This window comes from Felis catus, chromosome X (genome assembly GCF_018350175.1).
Source record: "Felis catus isolate Fca126 chromosome X, F.catus_Fca126_mat1.0, whole genome shotgun sequence".
Lineage (NCBI taxonomy): Eukaryota > Metazoa > Chordata > Mammalia > Carnivora > Felidae > Felis > Felis catus.
The window spans coordinates 55,284,740-55,298,708 of NC_058386.1; the positions used below are offsets into that span (position 1 = coordinate 55,284,740).

The window sequence follows — 13,969 nt, forward strand, 5'->3', positions numbered from 1 at the left end:
TCTCTTTATATCTTCAGAATTGTCACAGAGTAGGTGCTCAATTAATATTTGTTGAATAAACAGATAAGTGAATAAATGAATAAAGTAAGATTCTGTACCTTAATGAAGAATGTCATAATGCTAAAATATTCACGGAGTGTGAACCCATTTTTGAGTTAGAAATGTTTCAGGGGGGGTTCAGAATAAGACATACAAATGATCAATCAAACATTTTTAATGTTAAAAATATTCAACCTCAATAATCAAATACACATAAATAAAAACAAAGAAAATATGATTTCAGCTATCAAAAACAAACCTTTAAAAATAATACTCAAGTGGAGGTTCCTCAGAAAATTAAAAATAGACCTACCCTATGACCCAGCAATAGCACTGCTAGGAATTTATCCAAGGGATACAGGAGTACTGATGCATAGGGCCACTTGTACCCCAATGTTCATAGCAGCACTCTCAACAATAGCCAAATTATGGAAAGAGCCTAAATGTCCATCAACTGATGAATGTGGATAAAGAAATTGTGGTTTATATACACAATGGAATACTACGTGGCAATGAGAAAAAATGAAATATGGCCTTTTGTAGCAACGTGGATGGAACTGGAGAGTGTGATGCTAAGTGAAATAAGCCATACAGAGAAAGACAGATACCATATTTTTCACTCTTATGTGGATCCTGAGAAACTTAACAGGAACCCATGGGGGAGGGGAAGGAAAAAAAAAAAAGGTTAGAGTGGGAGAGAGCCAAAGCATAAGAGACTGTTAAAAACTGAGAACAAACTGAGGGTCGATGGGGGGTGGGAGGGAGGAGAGGGTGGGTGATGGGTATTGAGGAGGGCACCTTTTGGGATGAGCACTGGGTGTTGTATGGAAACCAATTTGTCAATAAATTTCGTATAAAAAAATAAAATAAAAATAAAAAAAAATAATACTCAATTCTGCCAATAGTAAAGTGTAATAAGAAGTAGTAATAATTGTTCTATTCTTTTTAGAAAATAAACAGGTAGGTGCATATAAATATGCACACAGATAACACCATATGCATATAGACATGCATATATGTATAAATACAAAAACAAACTATATATATGTATATATACATAAATACATATAAAAACTATGTACATATACACACATATGTGCTGCATATATATGTGCATGTGTGTGTGTATAAACGTATATGGGTGTGTATACCACATACATTGTCATATACACAATCTTTCTGTTTCTCTCCCAAGCTTTCTCATCTCAGGAAATGACACTACTACCCACTCAGTCAAGCCAGAAAGTAAAGAATCATCCCTGATTTCTCTTCCACTCACATCTGAATCCAAATTGTGTCAGTTTTATCTCCAAAACATAGCTCTAATCCAGCCATTCTTTTCTGTTTGAACTTCCACCACCCTAACCGAAACCAACATCTTTTCTTGCCTAGACCACTGTAGTAGCCTCCTAACTGGTTTCCTCACTTTCACTGTTGGTCTCTTTTAAGCCATTTTCCACACAACAAAATCAGCTCATGTCATATTCTGTTTAACACTTATCAGTGGTTTTCCACTACACTTAAACTAATATCCAAACTTTTTACCATGCTTACAGGTCATGTGCCTTCCTATCATACATTAATTACTTCCTGCCCCTCTCCTTTTCTATTGCCAGTATCTAGAGGCACTAATCTTTTCATTCTTCAAGCACACCATTCTTTCCTAACTTAAGGACTGTGCACATGTGTTTTTCTGTGTCTGGAGTATTATTTCTCCATTATTCATGTGGCCTCATCCTCTCTTTCTTTAGATCTTACCATAAATGATACTTTCAGAGGTCTTCCTTGACCATCTACTCTAAAGTAGCTGCCCATTCTTGTTATTGTTTTAGCCGTTATCACAACTTACAATTAATTTTATTTATCTGTATCCTTGTTTCCCTTCTGTCTACCCAATACAAATGTAGTCCTCATAAAGACAGAAACAGAGTCCGTCTTATTAATTATAGAATACCCAGTGTTTAGCACAGTGCCAGTCATAGAAGTTCAATTAATTTTTTTGTATAAATAAATACACACTTGATTGCATACATATATATACAGATACATACAAATGTGAGCACAGATACACATGTACATAGATATACATGTTCATGTATATCTAACATGATATACATGTTCATGTATATCAAAACATATACATGTACACACATGTTCACACATGTGTACACACACACCCACATAAGTAAAAAGGCATACACAAATAGAGAAAGAAATACTGTAGATACACAGAAAACTTAGAAGGAAAATGCCACAATATTAACACTGATTACCTCTGTTTTGGAAATTTATTCTTTTTGTTTTATTTTGACTATAGTTATTTTTAGCTTTTCTGCAATAAAAGTACATTTTTTATGCTAGAAAATAAAAGTTGTTAAAATTCCACATAGTTGTCAAATCAAAGCACATCACTTTTATGCTCAAAGAGATGTAAGTAGAAAAAAATAAAGAAGATAGAAGTAAAAACAGTACAGAAGTAAAAACAGTACAATAGGAAGTCATTGAGTGCAAGGGACATGAGCTTGTAGCACATTGACTGGTATCTGATAGGCCCTTTAGAAGCTTTATGAAAGCATGAGAGCAAGGAAGGGAGGAGAGCAAGATAAAATGAAGGGTGACCGAGAAATCAAAGGAGGGAGAGAAGAAAAGAGGAAGCAAAGAAAGAGAAAGAAAGGAAAATCATAGCTAGGGAGACAAAATGGGAAAGAAGGGACACTTGGGTGGCTCAGTCAGTTGGGTGTCTGACTCTTGATTTCAGCTCCGGTCATGATCTCCTGGTTTGTGGGATCAAGCCCCACATTGGGTCTATGCTGACAGCATGGAGCCTGCTCGGGATTCTCTCTCCTTCTCCCTCTCTTTCTCTGTCTCTCTCTCAAAATAAATACATGAACATTAAAAAAAAGAAAATGGAAAGAAAAGAAAGGCAGAAGGGGTGGTAAGGAAGAGAAAATGTTAGTAAGAAAGCAAGAACAACACAAGGTGGTGTGTCTATTTTCTTGACATTCATTATTAAGCATTAAATATCCTTCACCATCTTTGAGATTTCAATTTTATGATCAAAGTTCTCTGCATTTACCAGGAATTTGGTAAATATTTTTAGACTATTCATCAACAGATAGAACTTACTGGCTCCACAATATTGAACTTCTTGGACTCCTGAACTTCCTGGATTTGATAAACATAATCAAGGGAGGACTCAAAGAAATTATGCCTCTCTTTGTCCACCTGGAGGTCTGCCTGTAGAAGAAGAGCAGCAAAAGTCACATAACAGCATAATCATTCACACAAGTCACTGCTTATGCACTCAACAGAATGCTAGAGCTAGGAAATAATTTAGCCACCAAGTAGTGATCTTACTCCTTTATTTTACAGATAGGAATTATAAGTCAAGAAATAAAAAGCGATCAATGGGAAACTTCTGGTTTCTGGTCGAACAATTAAAAAGCTTGCAAGTTATCATAACCATCCTCACAAAAAGACAATGCTGAACAAGTTGAAAATCAACAACTTCTCTTAGAAACAACAGAGAACTGAAATCAGAGGGAAAAGAGCTGCCTCAAATATTGGATAGACAGGTCAAAATGGAGAATCAGAGCTTATGAGAGCAAAAGCCCCGAAGCAGAAACCCGTTGCTATAGCCAGTATCAGACTATCAGTTATTTAAGAACAACTCTATAAGGAAATCCAAAGACAACAGGGAAGACAGAAACAAAAATACCACAGGAAATTTTGGCCTCTGAGAACAATATCTAAAATAAACCAAACATAGCCTAACAGCAAACTAAGTACAGCCTAACTCCTATCTATATAAACATAAAGCCTCATGCTAAAGACCTATTTACCTCAGTTCCTTTTACCCAGAACATTACACCTGGCTTTCAACAAAATATTACAAGTCATTCAAAAGGGGAAGAGACAACAAAAACCAGTTTGAAGATAAAAAACAAACATAAAAACCAAACAGATAAGGCAGAGATACTGGATGGTGGAATTATTAGACAAGAAATTATAGTGAGGGCTCTAATGGAAAAGGAGGACAGTACACAAGAACAGATGGGTAATACAAGTGGAGATATGAAAGGCAGGGGAAATAATCAAAAGGAAATGCTAGAAATAAAAAACATTAGCAGAAATGAAGAATGCCTTTAATGGGCTTATCAACAGACTGAACAAGGCTAAGGAAAGGATCAATGAACTTGAAGATATGTTAATAGAAACTTCAAAAACTGAAATGCAAAAAGAAAAAAAAGAATGAAAAAGATGGAGTAGTGTATTTAAAAGGCGTTGGACAATTATCAAAAGTGGAAGATACGCATACTAGGCTTTCTAAAAGGAGAAGAAAAAGAGGAACATAAATACTTAAAGTGATGACTAAAATTTTTCCAAAATTAGACAGATAAGAAACAAAAGATTGAGAAAGCTTAGAGAACAATAGTATAAATACAAAAAAATTACATGTAGGCATATCATATTCAAATTGCACAAAGTCAAAGGCACAGAGAAAATCTTGAGAGAAGCAGGAGAAAATCTACCTTATCTAAAGAGGAGCAAGAATAAGATTTCTCTTAAGAAACAACGCAAAAAGAAGAGAGTGGAGTGAGATGTTTAAGGTACTGAAATAAAATCACAAATTTATACTTCTGCATCCAGTAGTTATTTTTCAACGGTGAAGAAAAATTAAAGATTTTCTCAAATAAAAATTTAAGGAATGTTTGAAGTAAACTTTTGACTGAAGAAATATTACAAGGAGTTCTTCAGACAGAAGGAAAACTATATAAATGAGAAATGTGTACCAAAAGAAAGAAAAGAAGAGTACTAGAGAAGGAATAAATGAAGGTAAAATAAAATCACATTTTTCTTATTTTTAACTAATCTTACAGATAAGAGTTTGTCCAAGATAATAATTGTAACAACGTATTTGGTGAATATAGATTATCAAATAATGAAATGAATGACAATAATATTATAAGTGACTGAAGGGAGCAATAGGAAATATTCTGTTATAAGGTTCCTGTACCACCCATGAAGAAGCATAATGTTATATGAAAGCATAAATGGATTAATTGTAAATGTGTATGGGAAACCAGAGTAACCACTAAAAAAGTTTTAAAAAGTATAAATCATATATGCTAGAAGAGGACATAAAAGGGAATCATACAATTTTAAGTTAAAAAAAGAGAAGGCAGATAAAAAATTAAGACAAAAATAAGCAAAGGGTAGTCAACAGTAACAAACATGGTAGATATTTATCCAACTATATCAATCACTTCAAAGGTCAATTGCCTAAGCACACCAATTAAAATGTAGAGACTGTGAGAGTGCATGAAAAATAAGAGCCAACTATATGCTATGTATAACATATCACTTGAAATATAAAAGACATAGACTAAAAGCAAAGGTATGGAGAAAAAAATTCCATGCCAACAAGAATCAAAAGAAAGCTGGAATACCTATATTAATTTCAGAAAAAGGAGACTTTAGAGCAACAAAACCTGTCAGGGAAAAAGAGGCATAACATAATGATAATGGTAAATTCTCTAAGAAGATATAACCACCCTTATTGTGTAATAGGACATCAAAACATGGGAGGCCAAAAACTGATAGAACACCAAGGAGAAATAGGTGAATCCACAATTAGAGTTGGAAATTTCAACCTTCCTGTCAGTAATTGAGGCAGAAAATCAGTAAAGACATAATCGAATTGAACAGCACCATCAACCAACTGGATCTAATTAACATCTGTAGAACATTTCATCCAACAACAGCAGGATACACCTTATATTCAAGCTCACACAGATCACCATGATCAACCACGTTCTAGGACATACAATATACTGGAATAAATTTACAAGAACAGGAATCATGAAAAGTATGCTCTCAGACCACAAATAAATTACACTAGAAATCAATAACAAAAAATAGCTAGAACCTGCCAAAATACTTAGAGATTAAACAGCACATTTCTAAATAATACATGGGTCAAAGAAGAATTCTTATGAGAAATTAAAAAGTATTTTAGACTAAACAAAAATGAAAATATAACTTAGTATTTGTGGATGCTGTGAAGGCAATGCTTACAGGAATGTTTATAGCATTAAACCATATATTAGAATAAAATAAATCTAAAATCAATAATTCAAGCTCACACCTTAGAAAAAATAAGAGCAAATTAAAACCAGAATAAGCAGAAGAAAAGAAATAATAACATTTTTTAAGGAAACCAATAATATTAACAATAGGAAATAAACAAAGAAAATCAACAAAATCAAAATCTGGTTAATTTAAAACATCAAGAAAATAGATAAGACTATAGCCAGATTGAGAAAGAAAAAGAAAACACATACATTTAAAATGTCAGAAATGAGGAGCGCCCATGTGTCTCAATCAGTTAAGGATCCAACTCTTGATTTTCTCACAGGTCATGATCTCATGGTTTGTCAGATTGAGCCCCATGTCAGACTCAGTGCTGACAGCACGGATCCTGCTTTGACCCTCTCTCGTTCTCTCTCTGCCTCGCCCCCACTCACGCTCTTTCTGTCTCCTTCTCTGTTAAAAATAAATAGTAAATAGCCTTAAAGAATAAAAAAAAATGTCAGAAATGAAAGCAGAGTCATCACTATTGATCTCATGGATATTAAAAGGATAACAAAGGAGTATTAATAACAACTCCATGCCTTAAATTTTGATAACCTAAATGAACTAATTCCTTGAAAGACACAAGCTTCCAATACTCACACAAGATGAAATACACAATCTGAATAGATTTATATTTATTAAAGGAATTGAATCAATAATTAAAATCCTTCCAAAAAAGAATGTACTAGATGGGTTCACTGGTGAATTTTACTAGATATTTTAAGGAAGAAATGATACCAAATTTTTACACTCTCATCCAGAAAACAGAGGCAGAGGGAATATTTCCTAACTCATTCTCTGAGGCCAGCATTACCCTGATACTAAAACCAGACAAAGACATTACAATAAAGGAAAAGTACATACTAGTATCTCTCATAAACATAGATATAAAAATTCTCAATAAAATATTAGCAAATCAAATCCACCAGTGTATAAAAAATATACACCAGGACTGCGTGTGATTTATTTCATGTATGCAAGGCTGGTGCAACATTCAAAAATCAGTTGATATAATTCATCACATCAACACCTAAAGAATAAATATTAAATGACAATACCAACAGATATAGAAAAAAATATTTGACAAAATCCAACACCCATCCTTTGAGAAAAACTTTCAACAAGCTACAAGTATAAGGGCACTTCATCAACTTGATAAAGAATATCTGTAAAAAACCTACAGCTAACACCATATTTAATTTTGACAAACTAGATATATTCTCTCTAACACCAGGAACAATTCATATTCAAATCATAGTGGAATTCTAAGCAAATGCAATAAGATAAGAAAAGGAGATAAAAAGTATATAGATTGGAAAGGAAGAAATAAAACTATCTTTTTTTTCCACACACGACACAATTGTGTGTACAGGAATTCCCCCCAAAAGTCAACAAAAATCTGTTGGAAGTAATAAGTAACTAGATAGCACAACTGCAGGATACAAAGTTGATATAAAAAATCAATTGTTTTCTTACATGCTAACAGTGGACATTAAAATTGTAAGTTAAAAACACCAAACTATACGGGTGCCTGGGTGGCTCAGTCGGTTAAGTGTCTGCCTTCAGTTCAGATTATGATCTCATAGTTTGTGGGTTCAATCCCCACGATGGGCTCTGTGCTGACAGCTCAGAGACTGGAGCTTGCTTCAGATTCTGTTTCACTCTCTGTCTGCCCCTCCCCTGCTTGAACTCTGTCTGTCTCTCTCTCAAAATTAAATAAACATAAAAAACACTGAAGTATTTGAATTAGAAGAAAATTTGAAATGCTTAGTCATAAATAAAAATTTCATAAGATCTATATGATGAAAATTATAAAACCAGTAAACCAAAGATCTAAATTTATGGAGAAATATTACATGTAGATGGATATAAAATATTATCAAGATGTCAGTTCTTCACAACTTGATCCATAGATTCAGTGTTATCCAATTCAAAATTAATGCAAGCTATTTTCTGGATATCAACAAAGTGACTCTAAAGTTTATATAGACAGGGAAAAAGGCAAGAAAAGCCAACACAATATTGGGAGAGAACCAATTGAAGTATTTACACTATCTGATTTCAAAATTCCCATAAAGTTATCATAATCAAAACAATGTGGTACTGGTGAAAGAACAGACAAATAGATCAATGGAACAGAATAGAAAATGTGAAAATTATATTTACACATAAATATAGTCAATTAATCTCTGACACAGGAGCAAAGACAATACAATAAAGCAAAGATAAGTATGCATATACTAGGACATGATTTAAGATACTGTTCTGACTCACTATAGTAAAAAAAAAAAAGAGTATTGTCAAGTTTAAAAAAACACTACAGATGATGCACTAAGATTTTTCCTTTTTATTCTTTCATTTTACAAAATGTAGGGCATGAATCACTAAATTGATATCATGACCTACTAAATGAGTGTCAACCTGCAATTTAAAAATTACTGCTCCCATGAACAGTATTAGCAGATAGCTCACCAATCTTATCCCAGAAAATAACACAAAACAGATATTGTTTTCTAGTATCATATTTCTTGTATTCGAAGGACCTACTCTTGAGACATCTTTTTAAAGCGTCACCTTTATTTTTGCCTCCAAGATCCAGAGGTCAATGTAGATATTATATAAGAAAATCAGGATCATAATCTTCCTTCATTGTTTCTGACACCAGCCCTAGATTCTGAGCATCTACTTCATCCCCCCAAATACTTCCTAAGGTAAAGTCTTTATAAAAACTGGTTGGGGGTGCCTGGGTGGCTCAGTTGGTTGAGTGTCCGACTACAACTCAGAACTTACGTCATGATCTCGTGGTTCACAAGTTCGAGACCCACAGCAGGCTCTGTGCTAACAGCTCAGAGCCTGGAGCCTGTTTCGGATTCTGTGTCTCCCTCTCTCTGCCCCTCTGCTGCTCGCACTCTGTCTCTTTCTCAAAAACAAATAAACATTTAAAAATTAAAACAAAAACTGGTTGGGAATTTATCTAGCCTGGGCTATGACTCAGGTTGTTTACCTGCAGAGACTCTCATTGGACCAGAAACAGCTTATGAAGTAATGAAAAAAAGGGACTGTTTAAATATCTATGGAAGTTAATAAAATGAAATACAACACAACTGTGGGGGGAAAATTTCAGTATGTGTGCTACGAACCAATATTCAAGGTATATTCTTAGGTTAAAAAGAGTAAGATAAGCACACTGTGTATAGTAGCCTTCTAGACTTCTGGAAAGTTTCACAAGCTATTAGTAATGGGAACTGCCTCTAAGGAAGAGAAGGAAAGGAACGGGAATCTTGAATGATAAGGATTTAATATTTTCTATACCTTTTTATAGTGTTTGAAGTTTTTATTTTGTGCATATACATACTTTATACTTTCAATTAAAAATAGATAAATTTAAATAATATAGCAAAGATAGTCTTTTAAACAAATGGTGCTTAAGCAACTGCACATCATCATGCAAAAAATTAATCTAGAGACAGACCTTAAACTTTTCCCAACAATTAATCCCAAATATATCATAGAGCTAAATGTAAAAATCAAGGCCCTAAAACTCTTAGAAGATAATATAAGAGAAAATTCAGGTGACCTTTGACTTGGTGATAACTTTTTGGATATAACATAAAAGCATAATCCACAAAAGAAAAAACTGATAAATTGGATTTCATAAGAATTAAAAATTTCTTCTGTGTGAAAATCTTGGTTAAGAGAATGAAAAAACAATCCATAGACTGGGAGAAAATCTTTGCAAAACATATCTGAGAAAAGGCTGGTATCTAAAATAGACAAACAAGCAGCATTATCAACAATAGCCAAATTATGAAAAGAGACCAAGTGTCCCTCAACTGATGAATGGATAAAGATGTGGTGTATATGTATATATATAATGGAATATTACTCAGCTATCAAAGAGAATAATCTCTTGCCATTTGCAACGTCATGGATGGTGCTAGAAGGCATTATGCTAAGAAATAAGTCAGTCAGAGAAAGACAAATACCATGTGATTTCATGCATATGTGGAATTTAAGAAACAAAAACAGATGAATATAGGGGGAAAAAGACAGTGAGGCAAACCACAAAACAGACTCAACTATAGAGAAGAAATTGAGGGTTGTTGGAGAGGAGGTGGGTGGGGGGATGGGCTAAATAGGTGATGAGCATTAAGGAGGGCATTTGTTGTGAAGAGTACTGGGTGTTATATGTAACTGATGAATCACTAGATTCTACTCCTGAAACTAATATTATACTGTATGTTAGCTAACTAGAACTTAAATAAAAACTTAAAACAATACAAATTCCAAGTTAAAATTTTATTTTTTACTCCTAGAAAGTTGAAATAAATATCTTTTACCCCAAGGGGCGTGGAGGGGGGGCGGATAAAACAAACAAAGAAGTAGTAGGGTATTTTTTATTTTTACATTTATTTATTTTTGATTGACAGAGAGAGACAGAGCACAAGTTGGGGGTTGGGGCGGCAGAGACAGAAGGAGACACAGAATCCAAAGCAGGCTCCAGGCTCTGAGCTGTCAGCACAGAGCCTGACACGGGGCTCCAACTCACAAACCGCAAGATCATGACCTGAGACAAAGTCGGATGCTTAACTGACTGAGCCACCCAGGTGCCCCTAGTAGGGTATCTTTTAAAAAAATAAAAATAAAATAGACAAACAGCTCTTAAAATGAAACGATAATAATCCAATTAAAAATGGCAAAATATATGAACAGATACCTTACCAAAAGAGATATACAGATGGCAAAAATGCATATGAAAGATGTTCAACATAATATGTCATTACAGAAACGAGGATTACAATGAGAGATCACTACATACCTATTAGAATGTCTAAAATCCAAACACAGACAACACCAAATGCTGACAAAGAGAGTAACAAGAGCAATAAGAACTTTCATTCATTGATGATAGAAATAAAAAAATATAGTCACTTTGAAAGACAATATGGAAGTTTCTATAAAAAACTGTAAGAAACTAAATATACTTTTACCATACAATCCAGAAATTGTGCTTTTTGGTATTTACCAATATTATTTGCAAAGTTATGTACACAAAAACCTGCATTCAAATATTTACATAAGCTTTATTAATAATTCACAAAGTTGAGAGGAAGCCAAGATATCCTTCAATAGGTGAAAAGATAAACTGTGGTAAATACACACAATGGAGTATTATTCAGCACTAAAAATAAGCGAGTTATAAAGTCATGAAAAGACACAGAAGAACCTTAAATGAATACTGCTAAATTAAATAAGCCAAAATGAAACTGCTGCATGCTATATAATTCCAACAATAAAACATTCTGGAATAGGCAAAATATGGAAACCATAAGAAGATCAACAGTTACTAGCAGTTTGGGGGGTGTGGCTGGATAGAGGGATGAACAGGTAGTGCCCACACATATTTTGGGCAGTGACATATTTTCTGCATGATAGTGTAATGGTGCATTTATGTCATTATACATTTGTCAAAACCCCCAGATGCATAATGCATTGGCTCATCATTCATGCAAATGTTAATAGTAGGGGGAACTGTATGCTGCAAATTAGGGATATATGAGAACTCCGTACTTAGAATTCATCTTTTCTGTAAACCTATAACTGCTCTAAAAATAAAGTCTCTTAATATTAAAAAAGTGGGAGAAGCGGCAAGATGGCGGCTTAGGAGGACGCTGGGCTCACCGCGCGTCCTGCTGATCACTTAGATTCCACCTACACCTGCCTAAATAACCCAGAAAACCGCCAGAGGATTAGCAGAACGGAGTCGCCGGAGCCAAACGCAGACGAGAGGCCCACGGAAGAGGGTAGGAAGGGCTGCGAGGCGGTGCGCGCTGCACGGACTGGCGGGAGGGAGCCGGGGCGGAGGGGCGGCTCGCAGGCCAAGCAGAGCCCCCGAGTCTGGCTGGCAAAAGCGGAGGGGCCTGACGGACTGTGTTCCCACAACAAGCGCAACTTAGCGTCTGGGAGGTCATAAGTTAACAGCTCTGCTCCGAAAGCGGGAAGGCTGGAGGACAAAGGGAGGGAGAGCTGCTGAGCCCCCTGACCACAGAGCTCAGCTTGGTGGGGAACAAAGGCGCTCGCCAGCGCCATCTCCCCCGCCCATCCCCCAGCCAAAATCCCAAAGAGAACCAGTTCCTGCCAGGGAACTTGCTCGCTCCACGCAAACACGCAACTCTGTGCTTCTGCAGAGCCAAACCTCCGTCAGCGGATCTGACTCCCTCCCGCTGCCACAGGGCCCCTCCTGAAGAGGATCACCTAAGGAGAAGCGATCTAAGCCTGCCCCTCCTGCCCCCGTGCACCTTGCCTACCCACCCCAGCTAATACGCCAGATCCCCAGCATCACAAGCCTGGCAGTGTGCAAGTAGCCCAGACGGGCCACACCACCCCACAGTGAATCCCGCCCCTAGGAGAGGGGAAGAGAAGGCACACACCAGTCTGACTGTGGCCCCAGCAGTGGGCTGGGGGCAGACATTAGGTCGGACTGCGGCCGCGCCCACCAACTCCAGTTATACACCACAACACAGGGGAAGGGCCCTGCAGGTCCTCACCACGCCAGGGACTATCCAAAATGACCAAGCAGAAGAATTCCCCTCAGAAGAATCTCCAGGAAATAACAACAGCTAATGAGCTGATCAAAAAGGATTTAAATAATATAACAGAAAGTGAATTTAGAATAATAGTCATAAAATTAATCGCTGGGCTAGAAAACAGTATACAGGACAGCAGAGAATCTCTTGCTATAGAGATCAAAGGACTAAGGAACAGTCACGAGGAGCTGAAAAACGCTTTAAACGAAATGCATAACAAAATGGAAACCACCACAGCTCGGCTTGAAGAGGCAGAGGAGAGAATAGGTGAACTAGAGGATAAAGTTATGGAAAAAGAGGAAGCTGAGAAAAAGAGAGATGAAAAAATCCAGGAGTATGAGGGGAAAATTAGAGAACTAAGTGATACACTAAAAAGAAATAATATACGCATAATTGGTATCCCAGAGGAGGAAGAGAGAGGGAAAGGTGCTGAAGGGGTACTTGAAGAAATAATAGCTGAGAACTTCCCTGAACTGGGGAAGGAAAAAGGCATTGAAATCCAAGAGGCACAGAGAACTCCCTTCAGACGTAACTTGAATCGATCTTCTGCACGACATATCACAGTGAAACTGGCAAAATACAAGGATAAAGAGAAAATTCTGAAAGCAGCAAGGGGTAAACGTGCCCTCACATATAAAGGGAGACCTATAAGACTAGTGACTGATCTCTCTTTTGAAACTTGGCAGGCCAGAAAGAATTGGCAGGAGATTTTCAGGGTGCTAGACAGAAAAAATATGCAGCCGAGAATCCTTTACCCAGCAAGTCTGTCATTTAGAATAGAAGGAGAGATAAAGGTTTTCCCAAACAAACAAAAACTGAAGGAATTTGTCACCACTAAACCAGCCCTACAAGAGATCCTAAGGGGGACCCTGTGAGACAAAGTCCCAGAGACATCACTACAAGCATAAAACATACAGACATCACAATGACTCTCAACCCGTATCTTTCTATAATAACACTGAATGTAAATGGATTAAATGCACCAACCAAAAGACATAGGGTATCAGAATGGATAAAAAAACAAGACCCATCTATTTGCTGTCTACAAGAGACTCATTTTAGACCTGAGGACACCTTCAGATTGAGAGTGAGGGGATGGAGAACTATTTATCATGCGACTGGAAGCCAAAAGAAAGCTGGAGTAGCCATACTTATATCAGACAAACTAGACTTTAAATTAAAGGTTGTAACAAGAGATGAAGAAGGAC

The 13,969-nt window shown here is 36.2% G+C and overlaps 1 protein-coding gene across 6 annotated transcripts in view; it reads right to left on the minus strand.

Annotated features, from left to right (window-relative positions):
- The window catches only part of OPHN1 (oligophrenin 1), a 594,929-nt gene that overhangs the window by 261,614 nt on the left and 319,346 nt on the right, over positions 1 to 13,969 (minus strand). For all 6 annotated transcript variants that reach the window (XM_023249184.2, XM_045051063.1, XM_023249185.2 and 3 more), the window contains one exon: positions 3,166 to 3,276. In XM_023249184.2, the coding sequence (XP_023104952.1) occupies positions 3,166 to 3,276 (111 nt within the window). The remainder of the gene's footprint in view (positions 1 to 3,165; positions 3,277 to 13,969) is intronic.